Raw genomic sequence first — 13,795 nt, 5'->3', positions numbered from 1 at the left:
ATCCAACCAAGAGAATTAAGCCCAAGCTGTGCATTTCATATTATTAATTGAAAGCCTGGCACAGATAACGCATCCCTTCTCCAGGCTGAGCCCCATAAGCTGCTCCAGCAGCAGCCCCTGTCCCTCTGTGGGGTGTGCAGGATTAGGGCTGAGCACGGGAGGGCAGAAAGCAGGGAGCATCTGGGGGTTGGCGGGGGGGGGGGGGGGGCAAACAGAGCAGGAAAGGAACCCATCTGATAGCATGGGTTGATTGCGAGGTGTTACTGGGGCTCGTTTGCTCATCCCTGCTCTGAACACATCAAGACACAGCTGGGAATGAGTGGAATATATCAAAGTTTACTTCTGCATCGCCCCGCAGAGCAAAGCGCGCGCAACAGACCTGCTGTGTCACAGGAAGGTACATTCATGAGTCAGTGAGACCCTCCCCCACCCCCCATCCCCCAAAACAGGGGGGAGGTTTTGCTCTTTAAATTAAAAAAAGAAAAAAAAGCAACACAAAAGCCGAGCTGTGATCTTCCAGCAGGATTCACGCAGCCTCTGAGGAAAGCTGCAGCAGGCAGAAGCGCGGTGCGGTGAAGCAGGAGCCCAGGCTGCAGCTGGCAGCGATGACAGCAGGATGGGGACGGTGCTGCTGTGCCCCAGCCCTCCATCCCAAGGCTGGCGGGGTGCAGGGGGGATCAGTGGTCCTGTAGAAGCCTTCTGCTCGGCCCTGAGCTCAACTCTGAGCCTCCTCGGAGCCTGCAAGGACGGCCTCTGCCGCAGGGTGACATTGGGGCGCCTGAAGGATGCTCGCTCAGTGTGTCCCCACGCCTCCAGTTCTGAGCATTATCTGCCTGATGGCAACCAGAGTCCAGCCGTCCTGCTGAGCCCCGCAGGATCCACACAGGGTCAGCACTGCAGTAAGGACCGGTCCTCTTTGCTCCCTGCCCTCCCAGGATGCACAGTCCGAAGCCCAACCTGGGGCTGGTGGATGTGGGGTGGCCCCCAACCCCCTCAGTTCTCCATGGGGCTGCACTCAGGCTCAATGTCAGCGCTCATGTCCCGATGTGAGGCTTAGGTGGGGAATGGGCGCAGCCCCATTGCGGCTGCTGCTTCCAGGGGGTGCCGACAGCAGGTTCCTCTTTGTTGCCTCCAGACCTTGTGATCTTCCCGGGAAACCTTCGGCCCTGCAGGATCCCCCAACCCCACAGAGGTTCCCAGACCTGCTGGGTTCCCCCCCACCATGCAGTCAAGGGCCAAAATCCTGCTGTGTCCTTCAAGCATTCCAAACCCCACAGAGTCCCCCAGGGACCCCTTCACCCTCATTCTTCAGGGCACCCCAAGGTTCCAGACCTGCTAAGTCCCTGCTAAGTACTCTGGAGCTCCCCAATCCCACTGAGCCCCTAAAGGAACTCCAAGCATCCCAGCCCCCTCCCCATTAAACCACCCCTAAGGACTCCAGACCCCGCTGGATTTCCTCCTCCCTCCATGGGCTCCCCCTGACCCCGCAGGGTCCCCCCACCAGAGCAAGCTTTGTCAGACCCCAAAACCCACAGAATCCCCTTAGCACCCCCCCAACTCACAGCACCCCAGCCCATCAGGCACCCTCACAGTCCCCAGACCCCGCTGGGTCCCCCTGTGTCCTGCAGGACCCCCAAACCCACAGCGTTCCCATGACAGCTCTCACACCCACACGCCCCGACCCTTCACACCCCCTCAGCTCCCTCCGGCTCCCCAAACCCACAGCGTTCTCACGAAGCCCGCAGCACCCCACAGCTCCCCCCACCCACCCCGCCACTCCCCCTCTTTTCTAAGCGGGGCTGCGCGGTGCAGCGGGCAGCCTCCTGCTGGGGGTGTGCACGGAGGAACGCCGCGCTCTCCCCGTCGCCCAGGGCACGCAGCTTCGGAGCGCTCGGGCCGCGGCAAGCAAAGCACCGGGTCGGGGGCGAGGGCGGCGGCGGAGCCCCTTCTGCAAACGCTGCCCCTGCGCGGCCAGCGCCAGCTGCGCCTGTGCCACGCCGCTCCCCAGCCGGCTCAGCGCCTCGGCTCGGGCGGCCAGGCGCAGCTCGGCGTGCCGCAGCGCGCAGTGCACCTGAACCACGCGGCCCTCCAGCTCCGCCGCGGCTCTCCGCCGGCACTCCGCAGCCACCAGGCGCCGCCGCGCCGCCGCCAGCTCCAGCGAGCCGCCGCTTCCTCCTCCTCCTCCTCCTCCCGATGCCGTTCCTCGTCCCGATGCCGTCGCTGCCGCTCCTCCGCCAGCCGCCGTGCCGGTGCTGCCGCCGGAGCGCTCCGGGCGCTGCTCGTCCGTCGGAGCCGGGGATGCGGCGTCCGCTGTCGCCATGGGGAGGAGACGGGCGGAGGGAGAGCGGCGGTGCGGGTATAGCGGGGGGGCGGGGTGATGCTGCGTGGAGCGGCACCGGGGGGCGGCACCGACAGAGGGGAGGGGAGGGGATGGGAGAGGTGCTGGGGAGTAATGGGAGGGACTGGGTGGGATGCTGAGGGTACTGGGAGGGGATGGATGAGATATTGGGGAATAATGGGAGGGGATGGATGGAATACTGGGGAGTAATGGGAGGGGATGGGTGGGATGCTGGGGGTACTGGGAGGGGATGGATGGGATATTGGGAGTAAAGGGAGGGGCTGGATGGGATACTGGGGGTACTGGGAGGGACTGGATGGGATACTGCGGAGTAATGGGAGGGACTGGGTGGGATACTGGGGGTACTGGGAGGGGATGGATGGGATATTGGGGGTACTCGGAGATGTGGATGGAATACTGGAAGATACTGGGGAGTAATGGGAGGGACTGGCTGGGATACTGGGTGTACTGGGAGGGGTTGGATGGGATACTGGGGAGTAATGGGAGGGGTTGGATGGATATTGGGGGTACTGGGAGGGGGTACTGGGGGGACTGCGGGGACTTGGAGATGTTGGTGGGATACTGGAAGGTATTGGGAGGGGTTGCATGGGATACTGGGGGTACTGGGAGGGGATACTGGGATACTGGGGAGTAATGGGAGGGACTGGGTGGGATACTGGGGATACTGGGAGGGGATGGATGAGATACTGGTGGTAATGGGAAGGGACATTGGGATACTGGGGAGTACTGGGAAGGACTGGCTGGGATACTGGGGGTAGTCTGAGATGTTGATGGGTACTGGGGGATACTGGGAGGGGATACTGGGGATACTGGGGATACTGGGAGGGGATACTGGGATACTAGGGGTTCTGGGAGAGGTTGATGGGATACTGGAAGGTACTGGGAGCAGTTGGATGGGATGCTGTAAGGGGATGAGTGGAATACTGAGGGGTAGTAGGATGGGATACTGGGATGGGCTGAACGGGATGCTAGGAAGGGATGAGTGGGATACGGGGGAATAGTGGGAGAGTATGGATGGGATACTGGGGAGGTACTGGGAAGGGATGAATGGGATACTGGGGGTACTGGGAGAAGTTGTGTGGGACACTGGGAGGGGATGTATGAGATACTGGGGAGTAGTGGGAGGGACTGGGTGGGATACTGGGCGAGTACTAGGAGGGGAAGAACGGGATACTGGGGGTACTGGGAGGGAATGGGTGGCATCCTGGGGAGAAGTGGGAGGAGTTGGATTGGATACTGGAAGGTATGGGAGGGGCTGAAGGGATGCTGGGAGTACTGGGAGGAGAAGAATGGGCTGGGTGGGAGACTGGGGATTATTAGGAAGGGCTGGGATACCAAGGTGATGGGGGATGAGGGAAGAGTCAGTTGGGATACTGGGGAGATTCTGTGAAGGGGCTGGCCGCGGCACTGGAGATTAGTGGGAAGGGTCAGGTGGAATACTGAGGGGATGCTGGGGAAGGGTGGGTTGGGATGGGATGTGGAAGGATTACTGGAAGGGTTGGTTAGGACATGGGTTACTGGGAAGGGTCAGTGCAGATACTGGGATTTTACTGCGAAGGACTGACTCAAAATAATTGCCTGGCTGGGTTTTTTGTTTTTGTTTGTTTGTTTGTTTGCTTCCCCTCTTTACAAAGGCTTGTATAGGCTGGGAAAAGTGGACAGGCAGCGTCATTTGCTGAGCAAATGGGATGAAGGGACACCACAGAGAATGTGGGTCCCCAGTGCAGGGCTGGGGGCTGAGGTAGGCCATGGAGGGATTTGTGTGGATCTGGTGGCACAGGGGGTTGAACAGGGTGGGGAGAAGAGGAGTGAGGTGGATGGGGAGGGACAGGAACCTCAGGGAGGGGGGTCGTTGAGGAAGGGCCCTGAGGGATGGTGATCTATCGGGACAGGGATGCTTTGAGGCTAGGAACTTGGGCATGGGGATTACAGGGACAGGGACCTCGGGGATAGTGAGCATTGGGTGTGAGGACTGTTTGAGGCACCGAGCCCTGGGGACAGGGACCTCAGAGCTGGGGATCTCTGAGGGCACGGGTGCTTTGGGACAGGACTCCTTGGGGACAACAATCCATTGGGACAGAGATGCTTTGAGGCGAGGATCCTTGGGGCAAGGAACTTAGGAATGGGGATTTCAGAACAGTAATGCAGAGACCTTTGGGGACAAGAATCCTCAGGGAGAGGGCACCAATACTGTTTGAGGTACAGACCCTTGGGGACAGGAGATGTGGGATCTTTGAGATATGGACCTTTGGGGACAGGGATCTTCAAGAACAAGGATCCTTGGGGACGGGATGAGGGCTGTCTGAGATACAGACCCTTGGGGGCAGGGACCCACAGGGACAAGGATCCTTGGGGACAGCATGGAAAAAGGGCTGCTTGAGAGAGAGAGAGACACCTGGGGCAGAGACCTTTGGGGACAAGGATCCTCAGGGAGAGGGGACGAGTGCTGAGATACAGCCTCTGGAGATGGGAACCTTCAAGGACAAGGATCCTCGGGGACGGGGGAATGAGTGCTGTCTGAGATACAGCCTCTCAGGGACAGGGACCTTTGGGGACAAGGATCTCTGGGGACAGAAGGTGACGAGGGCTGCTTGAGACAGAGACCTTTGGGGACCTCTGGGACTTTCTGGGAAAGAAACTATTTTTTGCTACTTTTTGTTTGTTTGATTGTTTGTTTTTTCAGGTCTTTTTTTTAGAATTTTATACTTTTTTTGTGTTTGAAGTGCTTAAATAATGGAACTAAAATTAGCCGCACAAGAAAAAAAAAATCGGAACAGAGCCGAGATATTATTTCTGTTGGCTCCCTTCAGATCAGCCTGACAAGGTACGGCCAGAGCTCTGCTTGAGATACAGACCCTCGGCGACAGGGTCCTACTGGGACAAGGATCCTCAGGGACAGCAGGGGACGAGGGTTGCTCGAGACGGACAGTGGGTCAGGGGATGAGTGCTGTCACAGACCCTGAGGACACGGACGCGGGGTGAGGAACGTCGGCGCTCAGCCGGGCGCAGCGCTGCGCTCGGGTCGGGGTCGCACCGCGCTTCGCGCTTCGCGCTCCCGTGTCCCTCGCGGCGCTCCGTCGGGCGGGTCACGTGGGCTCACCTGGCCCAGGTGGGGCGGGGCCGACGCCGCTCCCTGCTCGCAGGTAACGCCGGGACCCCGCGCGTCCCCCGCAGCGGCACCGGGAGGAGGGGAGCGGCCGGCGGCTCCTGCCCTGCCCCGCTCTGCTTTGCCCTCCCAGCTCCGCCCGCCCCGGGGTTCGTCCCCTTTCTCCCCGCTCCAGAGCCGGGCCCGACCCCCCGCCCAGGCCCCGCAGCCGCGTCCAGGCCTCCTCTTCCTCCTCCTCCGGTCCCATCGCGGGGTGCTGAGGATCCTCTGAGAGCGCTGGGAGCCCCAACCCCAACCCTCGTTGTCTCGGTGCCGTCCTACGGGCAGCGGGGCTGCGCTCCTCACCGGCAGCTTGCTGGGTGGGGGTTGTCGGTGGGGCGGGGGGCTCCTCCTGCAGGCTGTGCGTGGTTGGGGGGGGCTGCGGTTCCTCCTGTTCGTCTGAGCCGAGTTTGCACCTCCGTGTCGGTATCAGCCTCGGCGCTGGGGTCCTGTTGCTAACGGGATGCTCTGATCCCCCCTCCCACCCCCCCACCGGCATGGGTGTGGGCGAACCCGCGGGGCCAAAACCCTCATCTGGAGGATGCTCACAGCCTCGTTTATTTGCTTTGTTGAAACCTTTTTTAAAGGAATCTCTTTCTGCTGAACAATGACGATCTTAGACCCCGGCTAACTGGCACAGCTCACGGCTCCCACGCTGCTCCTCCCAGGCAGATGGTGGAGTCCTCTGTGAGGATCGGCTCCTTTCAAACCAGGCGCCTGTGTGAGAAGAGGGAAAGCTGCCAGCTGCCCTGTGAGTATCAGCTCTGCTGTGGATTCAAGTTACGTACAGCTGCTTTAAGCTGTCAGTCCCTACGCCAAAGAAACCCATCGAGTCCATAGGCTGCGTACTGCGGGCACAGAGGGGGGTGCTGTGACACAGAGGGGCTGAGTGCAGCACTTTGGGGCTGGAGGTGTTTGTGAGTGGAGGTGTCATCTCTGCACCGGGCCTGGGTTGTCCTTTTCTGGGCACTGAAGATGCTTTGACATGTCAGAATGTTGTGGGTCGTTACGTAAGGGATGGCTGCAGTCCGGGTGTTGGATCTCGGGGGGGAGCTGGGTATGAAGGGAAGCATCCCATTAAGCAGTGATTAGATCAGCTCAGATGGCTTTTGTTCAGTGCTAAATTCTGAGCTGAGTTCTGAAAACGGCGAAGCTGAGAACAGAGTAGGACTGCTGTTCTGAAGTGGAAGCAATGGAACTCTCTGTTCGTGCTCTGTCTGGAGAGCTCTGCCTGTTTGGCACTGGAATTGGGGTTTATATTAAATACGTTGTCCAGGAATGTGCAAAGGAACTCCAGAAACATGTGCTGCTTACAAATTGCTATAAGCTAATGGAGCCAAAAGGTTCCTGGAAAGCAGCGATGCGACACGACTGCCAGGGGAGTGTTTTCCCTGTGCTTCTTTCTAATGGTACTGCTGCTTTTTGTTTTCCTTTTTCTTTTATTAATTAAAAAAAAAAAAGGCAGTGATCTGATGAGGGCAGGTATCTGTGCTTGAGTTGCCCTATAGAAAGAATAAAGCAGGGACAGCCCAAAAGCACTTAAGCTATGGCTGGGCTCTCGCTGTTTATTAATTGACCTAATTAGTATTTAGAAGGATCTCTTGGGGGTCCTGGGTGAGAAGCTCAGAAAGCAAGGGCAACTGAGGGGCCCAGCACAGCCTGGAATAAAAGCAGCAGTGATGAAAGCAGAGGGACAGCCTCGACCCAGCATCTCTCACTATGGTGTGTGGTGGCAACGAGAGCAGCTTGCTTTAGGATTCCTGCAGCACAGCTCTGTGGAAGCTTTGCTCCCACGAGATGTGATTTGAGAGAGGATCTTCAATCCAGATGCAGAGGTTGGCTTTCTCAGCAAAGTCCAGGACGTGACACGGCCGTGACTGGCAAAATTCATCAGTGTTAGTAATGCCATCGTTGCTAAATCCTCTAAATGTGAATGGTGGCAAATGATTTGGAGCATGAATTGACAGTTGCATAATTGATTACTTGTCATCTCCTCCTAGGCACAGTGTGTTTTGAAACGGGTGAGTGCTGTCAGGTAATCCCAGAGAATGCAAGGCAAAGGGGAAGCTGTTGAAAAGAGGATGCTTTCCCTTTGGAGCCGGGCTGCCAGCTCCACCTGCAGCTGCACTGCGCATTTATTGCTTGGAGGCAGCAGCTCTGCAGCCTGACTTCTGTAGCAGCACGAGATGAACCTCTTCTGAAGGCTACGGGGATTTTGGTGCCTTAAAGGGACCCTTCTATAACACTTCTTTCCTGGTTTGAGCATTGAGTGAAAGCAAGCGGTGTGGTTTGGTAGCTGGGGGACTCTGAACTGCACAGCAGCCTCCCCATGTGTGCAGTGAGAGTGCACAGCGTGAGTCCTAGTGCCAAATGGTTCTCAGAGTACACTGAATTTGAGATGGAGCCTCACTGAATTTGGATTTCGGGTCCTTCTCGTGTTACTGGCAGCTTGCTAAGGCGGCAGATGCTTGGCTTGACTTGAAACCTCCTTGTCCTTCAGGTGCTTGAGCCATGCTGGGCCGAAAAGCAGGACCCCCCCACAACCTGAACAGCCACCGCCAGAAAAACCAGTCCTACCAGCAGGCCGTGCCCCCGAGGAGCCGACCATCCAAGGAGGCCGAGGTCGGGCTGGAGGTGTTGGGTGGTTTGACTCCTGAAATCAAACAGAGCCGCACCAGAGCCCAGCAGATGCGGGACAGGAAAGGTCGCAAAGCTGACCTCAAGGACTCTAATGGGAGAGAGGCAGAAACCATTACCTTCATCTCCGGCACGGCGGAGGCTCCTGCAAACCAGAGCTTCTGCTGTTCCTCTCTGTCTCATGCCTGGAAAACGTACAAAGCTGTTTTCTGTTGCATAGTGACCTGTGGGGGCTGCTTTCAGGACTGCAGTGTCTGCATCCCCTATCCAGGGCCTGCCGAGTCCTCCACCGACGATGGGAAGAATGGAGATTATAACGGGCGGCTGCCAAACAGCCCTGCCAACGTCTCTCCCACCGAGAAGAATGGGAACCAGATCAAAAAGTCCCACATGGGCAGCAGTTTCAGTTACCCAGATGTCAAACTGAAGGGCATTCCTGTCTATCAGAACAGGAGCCTGGGCCACCATCTGGAATCAGATTCGTGCTTCAAAGAGCTGCTGCCGGAGAAGCCCCTCAGGAACAGCATAGAAAAGCCTCCGCTCCCCAGCAGCCACCGGAGCTCAGAGGAGTATTATTCCTTCCACGAGTCTGACCTGGATATCAGCGAGCTGAACGGCTCCATGTCCAGCAGGGAGATCGACGTCCTGATCTTCAAGAAGCTGACAGAGCTCTTCAGCGTCCACCAGATCGACGAGCTGGCCAAGTGCACGTCAGACACTGTCTTCCTGGAGAAGACCAACAAGATCTCGGACCTCATCAATAGCATAACTCAGGACTACAACCTGGATGAGCAGGATGCTGAATGCAGGCTGGTCCGAGGCATCATCCGCATCAGCACTCGGAAAAGCAGGGTCCGGCCCCACATTTCTGTTCCAGCCAGCCAGAGCCATGAGGAAAAGTCCAGCAGAGGCAACGCGCCGGATAGTGGGAATGAAACAATGCTGGAGTCCACAGTCATCAGCCAGGACGGTATGTGCAGGATTCAGGTGTTACAGGGGCTGTTTCATCAGAGCTGTCAGATGTGCTGATGGAGTGGGGTGGAAAACTGATGGCTGTCTTCAGGGTGGGCTGCTTTTCCTGGCGTCTGTCAATGGGGGTCTTTCTGTATTACCAGAGAGTTCTGCTTGTCATCAGTCATTGCTTTCTTGATGCTATCTTTCACTGTCAGGGAAGTTTGCACTGAGCAATGGAAGGGTTCGTTCTGCTGCTTCCTCTGCACCTCTATGCTAGGCAGAAAGACTGTGAGTCAAACTTAACTGGTATGACCAGACAAGCTGGCTTGTGCCAGAGGATGTCCAGTTACCAAGCTGCCTCTCTACCCCGTGTTCTAGCACCGTTCTTGGCAATGCCACCCTTAAACCACCAAGACAGAGTGCCTCATTGGAGCTCAGCCTTCCTACAGGAGGGGTGAGGAGAAGCCAGCAAATAGCCCTGCAAAGAGGGGGGAAGGGCTTTTGCCACGGTGTGGGTGTGCACACTTATTTCAAGGACACTGTCCTTGTCTGGAGCAGCCTGAATTGAGTGACCTCTAAAACAGGCGGGAGGAGCATTGTAGAAAGACCTGGAAAAGCTGAATGTGGGGTCAGGAGACATCCAGGAGTCACAGAGGAAACTGGGTGGCTGTCATGCTTCCCAGCTCAGCAGCGAGGTTGCTGTTGCTTCCTGGTATTTATAGCTCCCATTACTGGGACAATGGTGGAAGCAATCTGAAGAATAAGACGCTGCCTCTGCTGCTAGCTGAGGGTGGTGCCTTGTGAAGGAGAGCCTCGTGCACTCCCTGACAGGTGTCTTTACTCTTGAGTCATAGCTGCCCGTCCTTTCCTGGCTTCTTCCTGACCTTCTTGGTTTTTCTTGCAGATTTGGCCGTGCAAATATCAGAGGAAACGCCAGCAGATGTGCTGGCCAGGAACATGAGGCGGCACAGCGGCGCAGGTAACGTGCCTGGCCAGAGGTCTTTGCAGTGGGTGTGCTGCAGGAAGGGGGGGTTTGGCAGGAGGGAGCAGAGCACCCTGAGCTCCTCACACCGGTGTGCCTTCAGTTTTCACCCTTTGCTGAGGTGACGGCTGCCTCTTAGGGTGCTGTAAGGTGTTTCCTTCTCTCAGGAGTGAAGGGGGGCTCAGAATGCTGCGAGCTGCCCGGGTTTGGTGGCTCCTCCTGAAAGAGAAGGGAACCCACTGTAGAGCTGTGCCTGTGCTTAGCATTTGTCCCAAGAGCTTCCAGTCTGCAGGTATCTTGACAAAGTCTGGGGCTCTGCCTGGGGCGTGAGCAGCTGAGGTCGGATCACATGGGAACTGTGCAAAGGGAAGCAGAGGAGAGCAGCTGCCTGTCCCCTGAGCTCTGATCCTCGTGGCATGCATGCTACACTCCAAAGAGCTGCCCAGGGCTAAAAGACAAGTTTTCTCCTGCATAATAACAGATCTCTCCTAGAAGATGGCCACAATGCAGGCAGGGTTGTTCCCTGCCCGTGGGCTTTGTGTGGCTTTCTCCTCCCTCATGATACACAATGCCTTTTGTGGCAGCTGCTTGCCTAACTGCCTGGCACTTGGCTGCTATAGTTCATCATGTCTAATGTCACCGTCTCTTCTTTTTTCCTCTCCAAGGCTCTCCAACAAGCAGAGATTCCTCTTTCCAAGACACAGAGACTGACTCATCTGGAGCACCTCTGCTTCAGGTGTATTGTTAAGAAAAGGGACCCAAACAGCAGGCAGGCATTGCAAGGCTTTGCTGCAGATTTCTCTTTCCATATGGAGCATATTATGTCACTTTTTCCCCCCAGTCTACTCCCATCCTTTGTTGAAGCCAAAGTTCTCCTACTGTCTGAGTTTCACTGGGAATTTTTTTTTTTCTTTGGACAATATAGAACATTAAGGAAGTGAACTGTGGAGCTAATGCACTTGGGAGGTGGAATGTGTGCCCAGGGAGGAGAAATGGACAAGGAAGTGCTTGATGATTTTATTTCCAATCTTCACGTTCCAGCAATCTCAGTGACCCAGCTCCTTCCCTGCTTTGAGAATGTGCTGTACATTTCTTGCTTGCTGGCATTGCAGAAGTTAACCTGGGGAGGGGATGTCAGGGGGTGTCTGCGTTAGTGACAGTGCTGAGGCAAAGGCCAGGCACCCGCTCTCTAAGGACCCAGATCTCTGTGTAAAGAGCCTGGGTTGGTGGTCCCAGAAACACAGCTCCTCTGCCCGTGGCGTTGCAGATCTGCCTTCTTCCTGCTGCCCTTAGTGTCGTTTCCCATTGCCCTGTAAGGAGAAGGTTCAGCTGATGTGGTTTGTTTCAACTTTGGCCTCTTGGCCCCTCTCCCAAGATAGTGTCAGCTGCAGGGAGGCAATGCTTGAACTGCTGCCCTCCTCATCCTCCCCAGCTACTCCCAGTCTGATCTGAGCTGCACACATTGACCTGTGGCTTGCATGCCAGCCTGCTCTCCTGTCTCACTCACCACCAAGCCCTGTGCATTTCCCCATCGTGCTTGTTGTCAGGCTGGCTGCTGGGGCAGCCCTGGAACGTGGGTTATATGAGGTATGTGAGACAATTCCTTCATTTTTAGTTCTTATTTTTTCTGATAAAGACTTGGACTGTTTGCTCTGCCAGAAAATCCCATCAAAGTGTCTGAACTTGAAAGCCTCCCTCAGAGAGCATCTGCACAGGACCTGGGAGAAGCCACTTGTTCCTACACAGCCCTGTGAGCGCTCAGCACCTTCTCTTACTTCTGCTCTTCTTTCACAGCCACGTACAGCTGTGGCATTGCTACCCCAAGGGCACAGAGCCAGATGACCTTGAGGGCTGCAGCAGGAGGAAGCTGTACCTTGCTGGTGTTGCCACTTGTTTTTTTATCAGAAAGCAAACATGCGAGGCCATGGGACTTGTTTATACTTCAGGTGCCCTTGGACATGACTAGAAAATGTTGGGTTGGATTTCCCATCAACGCAATCAACACACCCACTGGTTTCTGAGGAGGGGGAAACCAAAGTCGGTCCCATGCTTTGGTGTAGACTGTGTTTGTGTGCCTTAATTGAACTGAAACGTGCCTTAATTGGACTGAAACGTGCCTTGAGTTCATAGCCCATGATTACTCTCCCAAAGGTTGGGGAGGGGGAAGAGGATTAAATTCTTGACGTAAGCAGTCAAACTTATTTAAGTGGCCAAAGTCCTTTGAAATGTGCAGCCCAAGTCCCTGTCAGAGCCTGTTTTTGTAAACTGCTCACATTTCCCAGCGTGATTTCATGAATCATGGACATCACTGAGACCACACCTTGAGACACTGACTGAGATATTGGCAATAAAGGGGTCTGAGCCATTGGCTTGGCGTGCCCTCCTGGTGTTGTCATCAGCATTGGCTGTGAAAAACCCTCTCTATGCAAGGAAGAGACATGAAGCAAGGACAGCGCGGGGCCCGGATCCACTGCTTGGTGACCTTCAGAATGCCACATGGACCCACTCTGCTTCCTGCTCCTGAGTGGGTTTGCCCATACCTCTGCAATGAGTTTCCTTACACCTGTGCAGCACTGTGGCTCATGCAGCTCTGTGTGCTTTGCAGTGGAGATGAGGGGTGAGAATGAACTTGCAAAGAGCTGCCAGCTGCTACTACAGGTGCAGTGGCACTTCTTTATGTTTAGTCTGCATATTGTGAGCCAATGTGTATGGATCAAGCTTGCAAAACACACCCAAAAGCCGAGTCATCTGCTGGACCCTGCAGCTGGTGCTCCTGTGGTGTCTTATGGCATTCATCTCCCTTCCTCACCCTTAACATCTGATTCAGTCTATTTTTTTTTAATATAAAGCAGGAGATGTGCTCTTTACCTGTGCTGTCTTTTGTGTTCTTGTGTTATGAGGGAGCCTGGGCTGAGGAGGAAGGCTGTTCTGCCTTCCCAGCAGTGCGTGCACAGCGGTGGTTGTGTGTGTGTGGGGGGGGTTGTTCTGAGGGCTGAATGCAGAGCTGGTGTGCAGGGCACAGGGAAGGAGGGTGCAGGTGGAGAACCCTCTGTGGAAACACAGGATCACAAGGGTGAAGCTGGAACTGAGCTCTGGGAGAACTCAGCCTGAGGGGAGAATTTCCAAGGGCGTGAATGCTTCTTGCTAGAAAGTGCCACGAGTGCCAGCTGTGCTTTGTTACACGAGGATTGCAGTTCAACCTGACCACCCTTGGCCAGCAGGCAGCGTCTCGTGCAAGAGATGTGTTCCTTGGGATGGTTTTAAGCCCATGAGTGGGCACTGCTGCCTTCTCTCAGCTGGAAACGGGCTGCTGCAGCGAGCTGCTGTGCCTGCAGCGCTCAGAACGGCCTTTTGCTGCCCCACGGCAATGCAGCCAAGGCTCCCTGCAGCGCCGTGCTGGGACGTGGCTGTCACTGCTGTCCCTGCCATCCCCACCTGCTCCTGAGCTGCCCTGCTAGTTCCTCCTGCAAGTCCAGGCTGTGTTTCTTTGCCCTCCGAATGCCCTTTCTGTGAGTTCCTGCAGCGCTCTTCCTGGAAGAGATCAGTCTTCCTCCTGCGTGAATCTGGGCATTGGATGGCACAGGGTGTCTGTTCCTGATGTGCATCCCAGCTCCTGCTTCCCCTGAGGGTCCGGGGAGGATGCTGTGCCTCTGTCTGCTGGGTGCACTGTATGCACAACGCAGGATCTCATCCCCAACCAGCAGCATTGTTCCAGATC

At 56.1% G+C, this 13,795-nt stretch overlaps 2 protein-coding genes across 4 annotated transcripts; one reads left to right on the top strand and one right to left on the bottom strand.

The window, feature by feature from the left end:
• Positions 1-1,789: 1,789 nt before the first annotated feature.
• On the bottom strand, positions 1,790-2,320 carry TRNP1 (TMF1 regulated nuclear protein 1). The gene has a single exon (XM_042885536.1). The coding sequence runs from the start codon at positions 2,318-2,320 to the stop codon at positions 1,790-1,792; it is 531 nt and encodes a 176-aa protein (XP_042741470.1).
• Positions 2,321-5,285: 2,965 nt separating this feature from the next.
• On the top strand, positions 5,286-12,944 carry KDF1 (keratinocyte differentiation factor 1). Of its 3 annotated transcripts, none has more exons than XM_042885578.1 (5): positions 5,286-5,337; positions 6,092-6,255; positions 8,005-9,111; positions 10,000-10,074; positions 10,743-12,944. In XM_042885578.1, the coding sequence occupies exons 3-5, from the start codon at positions 8,016-8,018 to the stop codon at positions 10,823-10,825; spliced, it is 1,254 nt and encodes a 417-aa protein (XP_042741512.1). In that variant the 5' UTR covers positions 5,286-5,337; positions 6,092-6,255; positions 8,005-8,015; the 3' UTR covers positions 10,826-12,944. The 3 variants fall into 3 exon arrangements, with proteins under 3 accessions (XP_042741512.1, XP_042741510.1, XP_042741511.1); XM_042885576.1 differs by lacking the exon at positions 5,286-5,337 and adding an exon at positions 5,455-5,502; XM_042885577.1 differs by lacking the exon at positions 5,286-5,337 and adding an exon at positions 5,548-5,614.
• The last annotated feature ends 851 nt before the right edge of the window (positions 12,945-13,795 follow it).

Source organism: Lagopus leucura, unplaced genomic scaffold (genome assembly GCF_019238085.1).
Source record: "Lagopus leucura isolate 7727_CA_CO unplaced genomic scaffold, USGS_WTPT01 Super-Scaffold_100051, whole genome shotgun sequence".
NCBI lineage: Eukaryota > Metazoa > Chordata > Aves > Galliformes > Phasianidae > Lagopus > Lagopus leucura.
This window is presented reverse-complemented; position numbering and strand designations above follow the sequence as displayed.